Source organism: Pipistrellus hanaki, assembly GCF_964339955.1.
Source record: "Pipistrellus hanaki genome assembly, chromosome: 1".
NCBI classification, from domain to species: domain Eukaryota; kingdom Metazoa; phylum Chordata; class Mammalia; order Chiroptera; family Vespertilionidae; genus Pipistrellus; species Pipistrellus hanaki.
The window spans coordinates 54,270,147-54,284,561 of record NC_140503.1 but is presented as its reverse complement, the minus strand read 5'-3'; the positions used below and the strand labels follow the sequence as shown (position 1 = coordinate 54,284,561).

The 14,415-nt window shown below is 49.6% G+C and overlaps 1 protein-coding gene across 1 annotated transcript in view; it reads right to left on the bottom strand.

The window, feature by feature from the left end:
* TNFAIP8L3 (TNF alpha induced protein 8 like 3) overlaps window positions 1-11,825 on the bottom strand; it is a 41,200-nt gene extending 29,375 nt beyond the window's left edge. The window contains exon 1 of the mRNA XM_084894646.1: window positions 11,547-11,825. Within this exon, the coding sequence (XP_084750772.1) occupies window positions 11,547-11,598 (52 nt within the window). The 5' untranslated portion in view covers window positions 11,599-11,825. The remainder of the gene's footprint in view (window positions 1-11,546) is intronic.
* Window positions 11,826-14,415: the final 2,590 nt, after the last annotated feature.

The window sequence follows — 14,415 nt, the reverse complement described above, 5'->3', positions numbered from 1 at the left end:
TAGAAGTGGCCTCTGTGTAAGCTGTGTGTGCTGGATGGTTTGGCAGGCTGATAGAAGCCAAATGGGTGCCTCAGGCCTCAGGGGCACTGGCCTACTGAGCCAGAGTGGCTCTGGGTAGAGAGACCTGGTACATACAGCAATGCCTTATTGATCCTGCTTGCTCCCTTTGTTTGGGGCCAAAATGGACTCTGGAATGAGTCTGGAAACCCAATGCAGTGACCTTGCTGATAGGCCAGAGCACCTGGCTAGAGCCCCTGCCCACTATATGAGGCAGAGGGAGTCATAAACAAAGGTCCTGACCAGCCCCTCCAACCCCAAAGAGTTCCCGCAGTTCTTTTTTTTTTGTTGTTGTTCTTTTTTTAAGAATATATTTTATTGATTTTTTACAGAGAGGAAGGAAGAAAGATAGAGAGCTAGAAATGTCAATGAGAGAGAAACATCGACCAGCCGCCTCCTGCACACTCCCCACCGGGGATGTGCCCGCAACCAACGTACATGTCCTTGACCGGAATCGAACCCGGGACCCCTCAGTCCGCAGACAGACGCTCTACCACTGAGCCAAACCGGTTTTGGCGTTCCCACAGTTCTTAAAGAGCTCCCGTGGCTCCTCAGCTTCTTTATTCAGTCTCCCCCCTGGTTTGTTAGACAGAGAGTGGTTGGGTGTAGAGGTAATCAGAGCGTAGGCAATATGTGCCAGGTGGTTTGGGAAGCTGCTTAGAGCTGGACAGGCGCTTCCCACCCGAGGCTCTGGACACTGAGGGCAGGCTTAGCAGTGAAGTGCCATTGTTCCTGCTTGCTCCAGAGGGAAAAGGCTCCAGCCAACGTAGCTGGGGGCAGTGGTGATTTGCAGGTAGGCCAAAGCACTCAGATAGAAGTGGAGGGAATGTACACAAAGGCGGATCCTGGGCTCCTGTGCTCCCACAGCTCTCTGAGGGCTCCGGAGGCCTCCCAGCTTTCCCCATTGGGTCTCTTCGCTTATTTGTTGTCAGAAGCTGTTCATTCAGCCCTCAGGTGTCTCCAAGGAGTAATTGCTCTCTATTTGGTTTGCTCAGAGGGAAGCTCGGGAAGGGAGAGTCCCTGTTTTCCATGCCGCTGCCACCTTAGACCTCCTCTCACTGAACACTGAGATAGTTTAGGCTGGATGTTTATGTTTGTTTCTGTCCCCTTTAATGGGGTGGGGGAGAGGAGTTTTAAAGAGTAAAAATCCACCGCTTACTTTCTGCTTTTGTATTTCTTCCTGGCTCAGCCTTGGGAGGTTATATACTATGGACACATCCATTTCTTATAGATTTGGTAATTTAATACTTCTGAATCTGTTTCTTCATCTGTAAGCTGGGAGGAAGAATACCTGCTTTATCCATGTCCTGTTTGTGCTACGAGATCATGTGTATAGGGTATTTCATTGTTCTTTTGACTTCACAGCGGTGTAACGTGGTGGCTGTTGAGGCCACCTGAAGAGCTGGGAAAAGGGGAAGGGAAGACAATGATCTGGGTAAGGAGCTGCCGAGCTGAGGTGTTCCCTAGACAGTAAGGAGGGGCCCAGAGGCCTCTGAAATGCAGGATTCTTGCTCTGGAGAGAGAACTGGGCTAGGCCACAGCTTTGGGAATCCTTAGTTTTGTGCTATAAGACTGGATGATCTCTTCCAAATAAAGGTGTATTGTCAGACAAGAACAAACCAAGAGCATGGTCTTAGGGAAAATAATGAAGGATGCCGCAGGAGCAATGGAGGACAGGTATAGGGAAACCAGGATTCTATACAGAGAGGCCAACAGGAAAAAAAAATTTAAGGTTTAATCCCTATTGGATACAACTCTGGGCTCTTTAAAAGCGGACTCTGTATTAACTTAGTCCTGCCTGCCTTGTTTGGCTGAGACTGAATCGCTAAGTTATGCAGTTAAATTCCAAGGGTAGAGAGGCTGACAAATGAACAGATTTCTTTACAAAAAGGAAAAATCAGTCTAAAAGATAAAATCTAAAAGAATAAACCTATTCCTGATGCCTGGTAGCTATTAAACTAAAAGTAAGTTAACCTTTGCAATTAATAGTCACTGGGCATCTGTAAAACCTACCACATATCTCTTGGGTATTAAAGAAAAAAAAGAGTAAAAATCTTCCGAGTGCTCCATGTAGGGCAATTCTGACTGAGAGACAGGTGTGGACGGGGCAAAGGGAAGGGCCTGGCAGGGGCCTGTGGTGGCCTGACCTCTGGGCAGATGTGCCCAGAAGGGAGAAGCCTCAGGAGAGGAATAAGAGTGAAGGGGCAGCAAGAACCTGGTGGAAAGTGTTGGAAGGAAACAGGATATCAATGTGTTTGATATCCTGACACCCAGAATAACTCGACTCCTTTAAAAAAAAATTACATATGCTTTGGAAGAAGAATAGAGGAGCCAGAGGATCTGGCTTCCAGGTCTGGTTCTGACACTGTCTGACAGTATAGCCAGATGTTTTTAGTGTCCCCAAGTAAACATTTCAGAAAGGGGGACTCCAATCCTATATAACAAAAGCCTAATATGCAAATTGACCCAACGGCAGAAAGACCAATCGCTATGACATGCACTGACCACCAGGGGGCAGATGCTCAACATAGGAGCTGCCCCCAACTGGCAGGTCTCAGGCTGGCCAAGGCAGGTGCCAGCTGGGGTCCCTTGATCACCCCACAGATTGGTCCGGATCGCTGGCCAGGCCTAGGGATCCTAACTGTGCACGAATTTTGTGCACCAGGCCTCTAGTTCTCTTATAAAGCCCTCTTCTTTCCAAAATAAAGCTCTCTTGCATCTTTTCAAAACTGCCTTAGAACTACACTCATTCCTTTGGAAAAGCACATCTATTTTTAGGGCTCTATTGGATTGTCGTCTTTGTATTGTTTTCATATATTCTACCAAGAGCATGCATTCTTTCGGTCAGAAAATAATGTTACTAAAAAGCAGTAATTAAGAGATAGCGCTGAAAACCCAAACCCAAGTTGTATGGCTCTGAATCTCAAGTTCCTGTCACTGTGCTTCAGTCCCATATTTGAGGTTTTTTTTTGTTTGTTTGTTTGTTTTTCTCCCTCTTGAATCCAACTGGTTACCATGCCCTGGGGATGTTATATCTGAAAAGATTCTAAATGCTGGAGTGGGGAAAAGTGGCTTAGGACCCAGCTAAGATGCACTCTGGCAAAGAGAATGTTGGTTTGTCTTTAGCACCTTTCTTGACTGCTTTTCAACCCTTCTCTCCCCTCAGCATTTGCCACATTCACCATCCACCAGGTTCCCCTCACTCTAGAGATAAGAGTGGCTGCAGGGTCCTTCCAGGACTTTCTTTCCATGGCAACAGCTTTATGCTGCTCTCCCCTTCTTCCCTCCCAAACTACCCCTCACCAGCCCCTGTTCTGGAGCTAGTGCCAAACGTCCTTGCCCCTGTGTTACTGGGTTAATGCAGGTAATGTCTGCAGCTTAAAATAGGGTCCTAACCAAACAGAAGGAACCAAATGAAAGAACCTAATGGTCAGGTTCTGGGTCTCAAGGGAGCTGGTAGGAGAAGCAAAGAAGCCTGATGGCATCCACTGACCCAACTACATAGTCTACCTGGGTTTCATATCCACCCACAAGCTGCACATCCCTGAGCAAGTCACTCAGCCTCTCTGTGCCTTAGTTTTTCTGGTCTATAAAATGGGGCCCAGAAAGCCAGTATAAGTGTTAAATATAAATAGTTAACTCAGTTTCAACTACACTCTGCATGCTTAATTAATATAAAAGAATAAGTACAAATCCAAAACATCACTATTATTTTACACTCAGTACTAGCCCGCTGGAACTGAACTCTGGCTGACGAAGACTATCCTTACAGCTTTTCATCTTCTTTGATATTAACCACGTCTTGCACCCTAGTTTCTCTTACCCTGTAACCCCAATCCCACCCCCACCGCCCCCATGAATTTCTGTTATCCCAAGGAAACCAAGGAACCAGACTCCAATGTGGTCAGAAAGAGGCCTGCCCTGCAGATGGCCCCATCACCCCTCTCCCCTATTTTACATGAAAAGATCAGTTTATCTTCTCGGCATAATCACAGGCCCCAGATCAGGAATGGGGGGCGTGCGTGCTCACCAGCACAGTCCTTCACAGAATTCCCTCCTGCACGTAAAATCAGATGCCTCTACTATAAACAAAACAAAACAAAACAAAACAAAAAAAAACTGGGAGCCACCATAAAGCTATGTATAACCAGAATGCTTCATTTCAACGGTTTCACAGAAAGAAAGCGTATTTGACTTCTGAGTAGAGAACCTGGAAGTGGTGGCTGCTCCTGCAGCTTTTCAACAGTGGAAGCCAATGCTTGGACACTGCCAAAGCGTGTCCTTCTTTTCCTGGAGAACTGAGTTACAAAATACTGGTTTCTATTAGGGTGTGTCTAGCACTTTCTGTGCCGCCAAGCCTGCCATTTTTTTATAGACTGCACACTAGATTTTCCATGGACAGCCTCAAATTTATTCCCAGGCAGTAATGTTTAGGAAACCCAATATGAACGGGAAGATTGTTCTAAGGCAGCCTCAGAATTTGTGCCATGCAGTAGCCTAAAAGGAGTATTTTTGATGTATAAAAAAAAATAATGTGTATTTTTGGCATGCCTTAATATTTGTGGGGCAAAGGGTAGTCACTCTTTTGATGTTTTCTTGGATTGGGTTGCTAGGGGAAACTTAAAAGAAAAAAATTCTTCTCTCTTTTTTATTTCTATACTTGTACAAAATATAGCCCAAACACCCACCTACACAGGCATTTTACATAAAGCGTTGGAAGCCAAATGACTGAAAAATACAACACAATTATGTATATAGTGTCTGTTTTTTTTTTCTCTAGAGATTTATATGTGAATTTAAGCGGGAGCCAAAGGTAACTTTGGAGGAAAATAACCAGTTAGAGAACGTGCTAATGGGAAGTGTGACTATAATTTGGTTTTGTTGACAAATAAAAAAGCAGGTGCCATATTTTTAAAGAGAAATATAACAGGAAATAGAGCTTTATGTTTACATACTCATAAACATTTTTTCACCACCTCTAGAAACTTACATGTTGGCTACAGCCACCAGCACAGCACCCGGTTTTATGTTTTGAGGAAGACAGCCCTCTTCTTCCAGGTGGCCTCTCAGGGGGACCCCACCCTCAAGGCCCATCCTTCCATGAAGCCTTTCCACTAGAACCACAGACACCATGCCCCATGCTCCAAATCATACTCTAGTTATTGCTGATGCCGTCGGCCTTGCAGAGCCCAAACACTCCACAAGCTGCTGGAGTGCTGTCTTCAGACGGCCCTCAGCAGAAGTATGATAAAAGCCTAATATGCAAATTGTTCAAACATGCGCTGACCACCAAGGGGCAGTGTGGAACATGGCAGGCATCTGAGATGCTGTTCTGGCAGCGGGTGGCAGTGGAGTATTGCCAGCCCTGATGGGCCCCCAACCAGAGCGGGACCTCGGTGGGATGGTGGAGCAGGTGAGGGGGCAGTGCCAGGCCACAGTGGGGTGCCAGGTGGGGCTTCAGGGCTGGCTGCGAGCTTGAGGGAGAGAGCTGGGGCCTGATCCCTGCTGACCACCCCGAGGGACCCCAGCCATGCACGAATTCGTGCACCAGGCCTCTAGTTATATATAAAGGCCTGGCCCGTCACCCCAACTCAGAACAGTTCGAAGAGCTGTTCCAGCTCCAGAGCATGGCGCCTTGTTGGGTCTGCGTTACAATCAAGTGTCCCTCTATTTCTCTTTTCTTCCCAGGTATCGATCCCAAGAACAGTCTCAGATAAACCTACTGCATCTTTTTTTTTTTTTTTTTTTTTACCCCCGCCCCAACCTACTGCATCTTAACCTGCATCTCAGAGCCTGCTTCCTGGGGCACCAACCTACAACGTCTACTTATCCACCTGTATATGTACCTACCCATCCAGCTAGCGCTGTGTTTAGGGCACCTGAGTGGGGTTGGTGAGAGGTGAAAAAGACCCAGACCTTGGCCTTAGAATAGTTCAAGGCAAGAGATGAGACGTATACAGAAATAACCATGAAGCGCACAGTGGAAAGTGGCTGGTGTCAAGCAAGAACATAAACAGAGATGAGGCTGAGGTGTAATCCCAGGCAAAGAGATCAGGAGTCGTCATGCACTGGCTTAGCTTGTGGTAATCAGCATATGTGTCCTCTCCTCCCGCCTGATCTCAAGTCCTGTGGACAGGATGGGCTGTGTCCTTATCTCTCTTGGCTCCCCGTTACTTTCCAACACAGTGTCCTAGACAGTGCGAGGAGTCTTAAAGCAATGAGGCAAAACCAAACATGGAAGGAAGCATTGGCAGTTCCGCTTCCTTGGACAGGTTTCTGGCTGTTTATCTGGCCTCTTAGTGCAGAGTTCTCAGGAGGCTCGTCAGGATCCATTTATTTATTATGTCCATAAAAATCTCGGGAACATGAAAGCACAAGACAAGGTCCTGACTCTCAAAGCAGCTACAGCCCACTGGGAGGACAAGGCAGAGGCCCCTGAGTATGTCCACAAACGGGAATGAAACACGGGACTGGGACTAACAGCCAAGCGGTACGTCATCCCCAGGAGTCCCTGCCCTCAGCTGGTCCGTTAATTAATCATCTTCTGTCAGTGACAAAGGTTACTGTACAGCCTCCTCCAGGAACCTAACAATGAGAATCAACAAACTCCAGAACCTCACCAAGAATGAATGCTCTGGCATGATTTACTGTCTACAGGGGGAAAGTACCTTTAAGGCAGATGTCACGAAGTTCCTGATGGAAGGAGCGGCTGGGAGTGCATCTCCTGCATTTCCCCGCCCTCATCCCTGTCAACACGGCAGTCTCCTTTCACTGCTTTTGTACAACCTGTTGCCAACTTCAGTTTGTTCCTCTGAAATGGCATTTGCACCCTGACTCTCTGCCTCGCCTTAGCGCTCAGCACGGCCACTCCCTCTGATATTGTGCCCACACCCTGGGAGCTGAGGCTGAAACCCGGGTCAGTCAAATGTGGCTTCTGCACACCCAGTTGGTCGCATCTCTGCTCAATAGTAAGCCCAGAGGGATTCTCTCTTCACCATCGGGACCAAGTTACTAAGACCCTCTTATAAGAGGTCCTTCCTCCACTCCTCTAACTTTATCCCCAGTACTCCCTCGCATATTGCCTCCATTCCACTCTCCTCCCTGTTTGTGTGTGCCTTTGCTCCGGTGGGGTCTGACTTTGGAAACACTTTCTCTCCTCCTGGCCACCAATCGGTCCTACGCACTCCCTGCTACTTTGCTCACATGGACCAAGCTTGGGACCTAGGGGATGAAATGTTAGGAGCCTGCTGTTTTCCACTTCCTGTATTGTCTTCCAGTTCTGCTCCACATCTGCACTCCACAGCACGGAAATGCTTGTCTGCAGGACCTACCCGGCAGCAAGGATGCCTCGTCAGCTTGGTTGCCCTGGACCAGCTAGCTGTCTGCCTTCAGCTGGGTAGACTACCCTGGTCTTAACAAGCCAGAAAAAGAAAAAGCTGACATAGCTAATGTTTACTCGCTTGTTGCATCTTTGGACAGACTCAATCATTGCGGAGTTAATAGACCCAGCTCTAGAGTTTCAAGGGACAGACTGCCAAGTTGGGTCTCTGGAATGAATCCAGTGTTCCATAAACTCTGCTTCTCTCCTAATCATAGAAAGAACCATAAAACAAGAAGGGCAGAGGCGCTGCAGGCAGCAGAACGACAGAGCATCATCCTGCGCTTCCTGAAAAACGGAAAATGCAGATTGAGACAGATCTCACCCCCCTTGGCCCTTCTATGCATGGTGGCGCTAGAGGAGAGATCTGCTGGCGCTGAGGAGATCTTTGGAAAAGTCTCTTGAAAGGGGTAGAGAGTAAGTGGACCTTGGAGGTGTCCTCACTCCTCTGCCAATTCGTGATGGTGAGATGGGCAAAAATGGAAGAGAGATCAGGTGAGTACCTCCTGTGCCTCCTGCTACCTTGAAGGGAAGAGAGAGAGTGTGTGTGTGTGTATATGTGTGTGTATGTGTGTGTGTGTATGTGTGTGTGAGTGTGAGTGTGTGTGAATGGGTAAGAGGGGGGGTAAGGAAGTTACACCCTCTCCTTCTATTTGAAGTGGCATGGAAGTGGCTAATCTCCAGGTTCCCAGGTGTATTGGGCAAGGGGTTCTCTGCTTTTTACAACTTTTCCTAGAGCTGGAAGAAAGGGTGGTGAAAGCAGATTTAAAATCCCCATCTTCATGCCTTGAGCTGGAAGATGAGGGTGAAAAGAGGTAAATTAAAAATAATCTACCACCCCCCCCAAAAAAATAATCTACCCAAAACAAACAAGCAAACACACACACACACACACACACACACCACCTTGGAGAGAAAAAAAAAAATCTCCTCAGATAGTTGCATTAATGTGATAATAATGACAACAATACTAATTGGCTTACAAATGCTTATGGGTTACATTTTACAAACCACGGGGGCGCATTCTTTAGCAGTGTTCTTATGCCATATAATCCAACCAGGTGGTAATCAAAATAGCAGCTACCATGTATTGAATGACTATCAGAAATACTTTTCATGTGTTATTTATCCTCACAGCCCCTTGTGGTACTATGGCTAACCTCCATTTTACAGAGGGGGAAACTGGTGTTTGGAGAGGCTAAGTAACTTGCCTATCAGGTAGAGATTGAAATCTAGGTCTTCCTGATTCCACAATCCAGGCTCTTGACCTTAATAAGGCCCATTTAGGGCAGGGCTTTTTCACAAGCTCAGGAAGGGCAGGGCATGGAGGAGGAAGGAGCCTTTATATGGCAACTCCCTATGAAGTAGGTATGTGCGTGCATACACACACACACACACACACACACACAGATATCTAAGAGGTCCACTTGTTTTCCTGTCCTTCTGAATTAAAACCCATCCAGCTTGCACAGATACCGGTCCACACTCCTTAGAGGGACAGAGGTCAGTCCCTATGGCGAACATACCCGTCATTTAACCTGTATCTGAAGCTGCAACAGAGTTTCTGTTTGACAAGATGCAGCCACTGCAAGGTGGTGAATTAACATCAAGCTTTGAAGCTTTGTCTCAAAGAATACTTTAAGACTGAAAATAACTAGTGAGTGAGACAGAATGCCGTGTAGCAGAATGGCTCATGGCATTCAAATAAATGTTCAATTTGTGAGATTCAAGCACATGGAGAAAGAAGGAATGACTGTAGAAAACAGTGAGGCACAAACAAATGGTGACAGCTCACAAGAGCTGGCTGCCCAATCTTCATCTGGCCGCCTGACTTCCGTGGCAATGTCTGCTGTCAGCTGTGCAGAGGCCTTCTGACAGGGACGTGAGCACATTCAGGTACTCAGCGCTGGGCAGGCTGGAAGGAGCCACAGCTTAAGAATCTTAAGAATACCTTTTGCCACCGAAACCGGTTTGGCTCAGTGGATAGAGCGTTGGTCTTCGGACTGAAGGGTCCCAGGTTCAATTCCAATCCGGGGCATGTACATTAGTTGCGGGCACATCCCCGGTAGGGGGCGTGCAGGAGTCAGCTGGTCGATGTTTCTCTCTCATCGATGTTTCTAGCTCTCTATCTCTCTCCCTTCCTCTCTGTGGAAAATCAATAAAATATTAAAAAAAGAAAAAAAAAAAGAAAAGAATACCTTTTGCCCCTTTTACCTAAGTACTCAGTTTTCTAGACTGTCTCCCTCCTCCCCACCTTCTCCTCCTCTCCCCATCACCCCAAAGGGCATCTCAGGGTGGGCCTGGAGAGCTTGTCAGTTCCTGGGATTTTGAGAAAGTAAAGTGTCAGTGTCACCGCCCTCCCCCACCCCCATTCACTTTTAATTTTTTTTTTTTTTCCACAGAGAGGAAGAGAGAGGGATAGAGAGTTAGAAACATTGATGAGAGAGAATCATCGACCAGCTGCCTCTTGCACACCCCCCACTGGGTATGTGCTCGCAACCAAGGTACATGCCCTTGACCGGAATCGAACCTGGGATCCTTCAGTCCACAGGCCGAGGCTCTATCCACTGAGCCAAACCAGTTTCGGCCCCCTCATTCACTTTTGAAAATATACTTAGATACACACAAAACACCCACTGCAACTTTTACATGATGTGAGAAGACCCACAAATCACTTGTGAAATGAAACCTTAATGTTTCACAGTCACAGAAACATACAGGCGGGCAAAGGGCTCCTGTGTATTCACTATACCTACACAAGCAGGTAGCCCTGGCGCGCGCACAGGAATCCTCACACAGAGGCATCTCGGTGATGCCACCTTTCCTTGCTGCAGCCTCTTCCCACTCACCTGAAGGTGCTGGCCACAGCCGTCCTGTGAGAGGCTGAGGGGTGTGACCCAGTGGAAAAGGACTCTGTCCTTGGCTACTCCCTGGCTGTGAGACGTGGGCAAACTACGGCGGTCACCTGGCCAGGGGCTGTGAGGATGAAGGGGAATGATACACGTAGGGTCCTCGGCACAGCGCCTGGCGCTGTCCTGCCTGGTTCCAGAGCCTGCCTTTCCTACACCCACTCTGGGGCTCATGGTGCCCTCTTGTCACTTGGTCCCCCCATTCTTAGGACACTGGTCTGACATTGGGAAGAGTGGGGACTAGTCCGGGGCCTCGGGTCTATACCAGGTGGGTCCCAGCGCTCAGGTCGCAGGTCTGCTGGCGAGAGCTGGCCTTCAGGGTCACACGGGGGGAGGGGGGAGCGCAAAAAGGGCACGTGGCTCGGATGTTCTTGTCTCCGGTGCCTGGATGCCAGGGCGGCGGGCAGAGCCAGCCAGAGGAGATGGGCAGAGCCCAGCAGTAAGTCCACCCAAGGCTGTGGGTGGTTTCCTCCTGTTGCTCAGTATCGGGGAGAGGCGGGGGAGGACATTCATTTTTTCCTAAGCATCCACCCACTGCTTCAATAACTATCGATTGTGAAAAGCCGGCGGCGGCGGCGCCTCTTCCAGGCAAGGCCCGGCCCCGGCGCGCCCCCGCGGGAACCCCTGCGCGCGTGCGGGACAGGCGGGGGGCCGGGGTGGGGGTGTGTGTGGGAGAAATGCTTTTGCACGGCAGCCGCTAGCTGTGGCTTGACCCCTGCACGTCCACCCGCGGGGTATTTCTTTCCCGAGTCCCCAGTCATCTCCGAGTCCCGGGTCACCTGCTCCGCAGCGGCCGCGTCGCCCCGGACTCGGGGACGGGGCCAAGAGCTCGGAAAGTTATTTCAGAGGCAGATATGTTGCAATCCTCCCCGTAGCAAACTACAGACAGGTCTTGGATTTCCCAAACCTTCCCCCACCCCATCCAGCTCCGGAGACCCCAGCCCGCTGCAGGAGACCTGCCGCTCCGGGAGCTACACCCAGATGCACCCTTAGCCTCCGGCGCGCCCGGGTGCAAAAGGGGAGAGAAGCCCCAGCAAACTCGCAGCGCCGAGCAGCGGCCAGTCCCGCCTGGAAGGGACCCAGCGGCTGGGGATTGGCCTCCCGCCTGGCAGCTCCGAGAAACACTCGCGATTTCCTGCCCCGGCCTCTCCCCTCCCGGCCCCAGCCCCCCGGCCGGGCTGCGGCGACCCCTCAGTCAGTACCTGCGGCGGCGGTGGGCTCGCCCTCACTCTGCTCGCCGGAATCCGAGTCCATGCTGCGGGCTGCGGGCTGGGCGTCCACAGCCTCCTGCCCGTCTGCGGGGCGCGGGGAGCCGGCGAGCGTCCCGGCCCGGGCTGTCCGGCGCGGGCGGTGCGGTCACCCAGAGGCGCAGCCCGGGAGGCGCGGGCTGGGCTGTGCGCGGCGGCCGCGGCCAGGAGGCGGCTCCGCAGAGATGCCCGCCGCCCGCTCCCCGCCGGCCGGTGCCTGCGCGAGGGGAGCGCGGGGCGGAGGGTGGGGCGCGCGGGGCGGAGGGTGGGGCGCGCCCGGAGGGAGCGGGGAGGGGAGAGGGAGGCGCGAGTGGTTGGGAGCGGGAGCCGCCGGCGCCTCGCAGGGTCCCGCCGGGGGTTAAATACCCGGGGGCGGTGCCCCGCCTCCTGCCCGCGCCCCGAGCCCCGGAGCCCGGAGTCCCGACTCCGGGAGCGCCGTGCAGGGGCGCGGTGGGCGAGGCTGATCCCTTTTTCTTGGGTGTGGCCAAGTTTGGAGGATCCTTAGGTGAAAAGGTGCCAAATAGGAAAATGTGAAGTTCGGAGTGAGAGGGTGTCGGGACGCGCGGGTTCGGTGTGACTCCGCTGCTTACAAGCCCTGGGGCGGAGTGACTCAACTTAGGTCTTCTTCCTCACTTGGGAAAGGGGAAAGAGGAGTTAACCTTTTGTCAGGAATGTTTTGGGGGAGTTAATAGGATAATGCAAGGGAGGGTTCGAGGGAAGTAAAACAACGCCCGGCAGGTAAAGCTGACCTCAGGCGTGGGCGGGCCGGGTGGCCAGCCGGAGGGACGCTGGTTCCACCCTGCCAAGGCTCGACGGGCAAGAATGGATTTTAAAACATTTTTTTTCGTCTTTATCACAGAGTGTGCTGAACTTCCTCAATACTCTTTCCAGTTTCTTAAAAAAAAAAAAAAAAAAGCATTTATAAATTTATTCAGTAATTAAAAGACTAAACTAAGGGGAAAAATACACGGAGCCGTAGGGCCTCAGGAGGTTGTTGTTAATTCTTGACTATCCACACAATCTCTTTGTCTCCCTGAATGACCAGCTCCAGCACCTGTGTAACCTCAGGCCATCTTCTCTTCATACGAAGTGTATTTGCGCAAAATGAAATCAGGAAGAGCAGTCTACTAAAAAGCACCATTTATTGAGTGCTTCCTAAGCGCACTCCTACAAGGATCCACTGAAAAGTTTAGGTGAAGCCGTTTGAAAACGCTTTGTTGGAAGTCAAAAATTGTTTCAAGTTGACAAGTTTATAGAATTCGATCTATACTGCCATCTCCATTGTATAGATGTGGGAACGAGGTCTCCTGTTCCATTAGACAACTTTCCTGTGGTCTCAGGTCCAGTAAGTGGGTGAGCAGGGACTTGAAGTCGGCTATGCCATGCCCAGGACAGCTCCTTAGGGTTCAGTGTCACAAGTGGGTTTGGCCTCTTGTGGGCTGCTTCCTTTAGTCAGATATGGGCTTCCCAGATTGTAAATACAGCCCTACCTTGTGTTCTCAGAAAGTGTTTTCTGGGTGAGCAATCACATGGACTTGGATAAAAGTTACATGGGTTTTGATGGAGGTGCGGGAAGAGCTCCATCCTAAATGTGGGGTCTTTGGCAAATGGCACAACCTCCCTCAGAGTCCTCCTGTGCTGGCGTCTCCTTCAGAGGGTGGCTGTAAGGCAGTAACTGAAATAATGACTGTGGAAGAAGCTATTACCCAACGCCTGGCACACAGTTGATGTCTGGTAGGTAGAAAGAACATTCATTCTTAGATCTAATCGATCCCGTTTAGAAAACCAAATATTTGAAGTCACATTCTTAAGGGACAAGAACAAAATCATAGCAGCATTTGGATAAAAGTTGATACTCAAAAACCAAATAGCTGGGATGGTTTCAAAAGTTTGCCGTCAGAGCTTTGCAGTCTTAAGGCAAAACAACGATAGCATCAGAGAACGGAGCATGTTGGATGAGAAAGGCATCCAGCTTCCTCTAAATACCACCAAAACACCTCTGCATCCCAGCAATAAAGGAAACAAGGAAGCTCACTGCTGAGCTAAGCAAAGCACCAGGAGCCCATGCTTATGACACGCATGCCCATCAGTCATCAGATCCCCACTAAGTACCTAGCACTTTTCAGCCTAGAGATAAAGTGGAGGTTGGGGGGCTGCTGGTCAAGGTGATTCTGAAAAGTCTATGAGGCGAGTCTTCAATAAGTAGCAATTATCCATTTACCTGTTCCTATAGTCAGGCATAGTGCATTTCTGCAAAGCAGGCAGACGTAGAGTGAAAAATTGAATGTGGAATTAAACAATGGAGAAGAGAGATCCAAACTAAATAAGGCCCCCATTCCAATTTCCGACGATATGCAATCTGTTGTCATGGGATAGCAAGACAAAAGGAAACGACTGCTGGCATGCATGTGTGTTTAATGAGGAACATTAGTGGAACATACCTTATCTGTCCTCTCCCAGCATGGAAAAATCTGTATAAGAGAAGGAAGTGCTTAAAATAGTATCCCGCGACCATCACCGCCATGAACACAGTGAAACCTGCGGTGGTGAAGCTCCTTTACAAACCAGCCCTAATGTATTTCTTTACCAGAGGAAAGAGAGAAAAAGCTCTTAGAAAAAGAGGAAAGAGTTTCCGTAGTTCCTCTGTATATTTTTAGAAGAATGGCATCACTTTGCAGACTTGAATCTAGAATCTGAGGGTTATAAACCACTTTCCTCAGTGTTTCCACTACATCTTTGCAGCCTGGCTGCTCTTCAGACACGAGTTTGTAGCTCTTATTGGTCATGTCTTAGCTTCAGCCCAACGAAAACTGTTGGCTTTTTA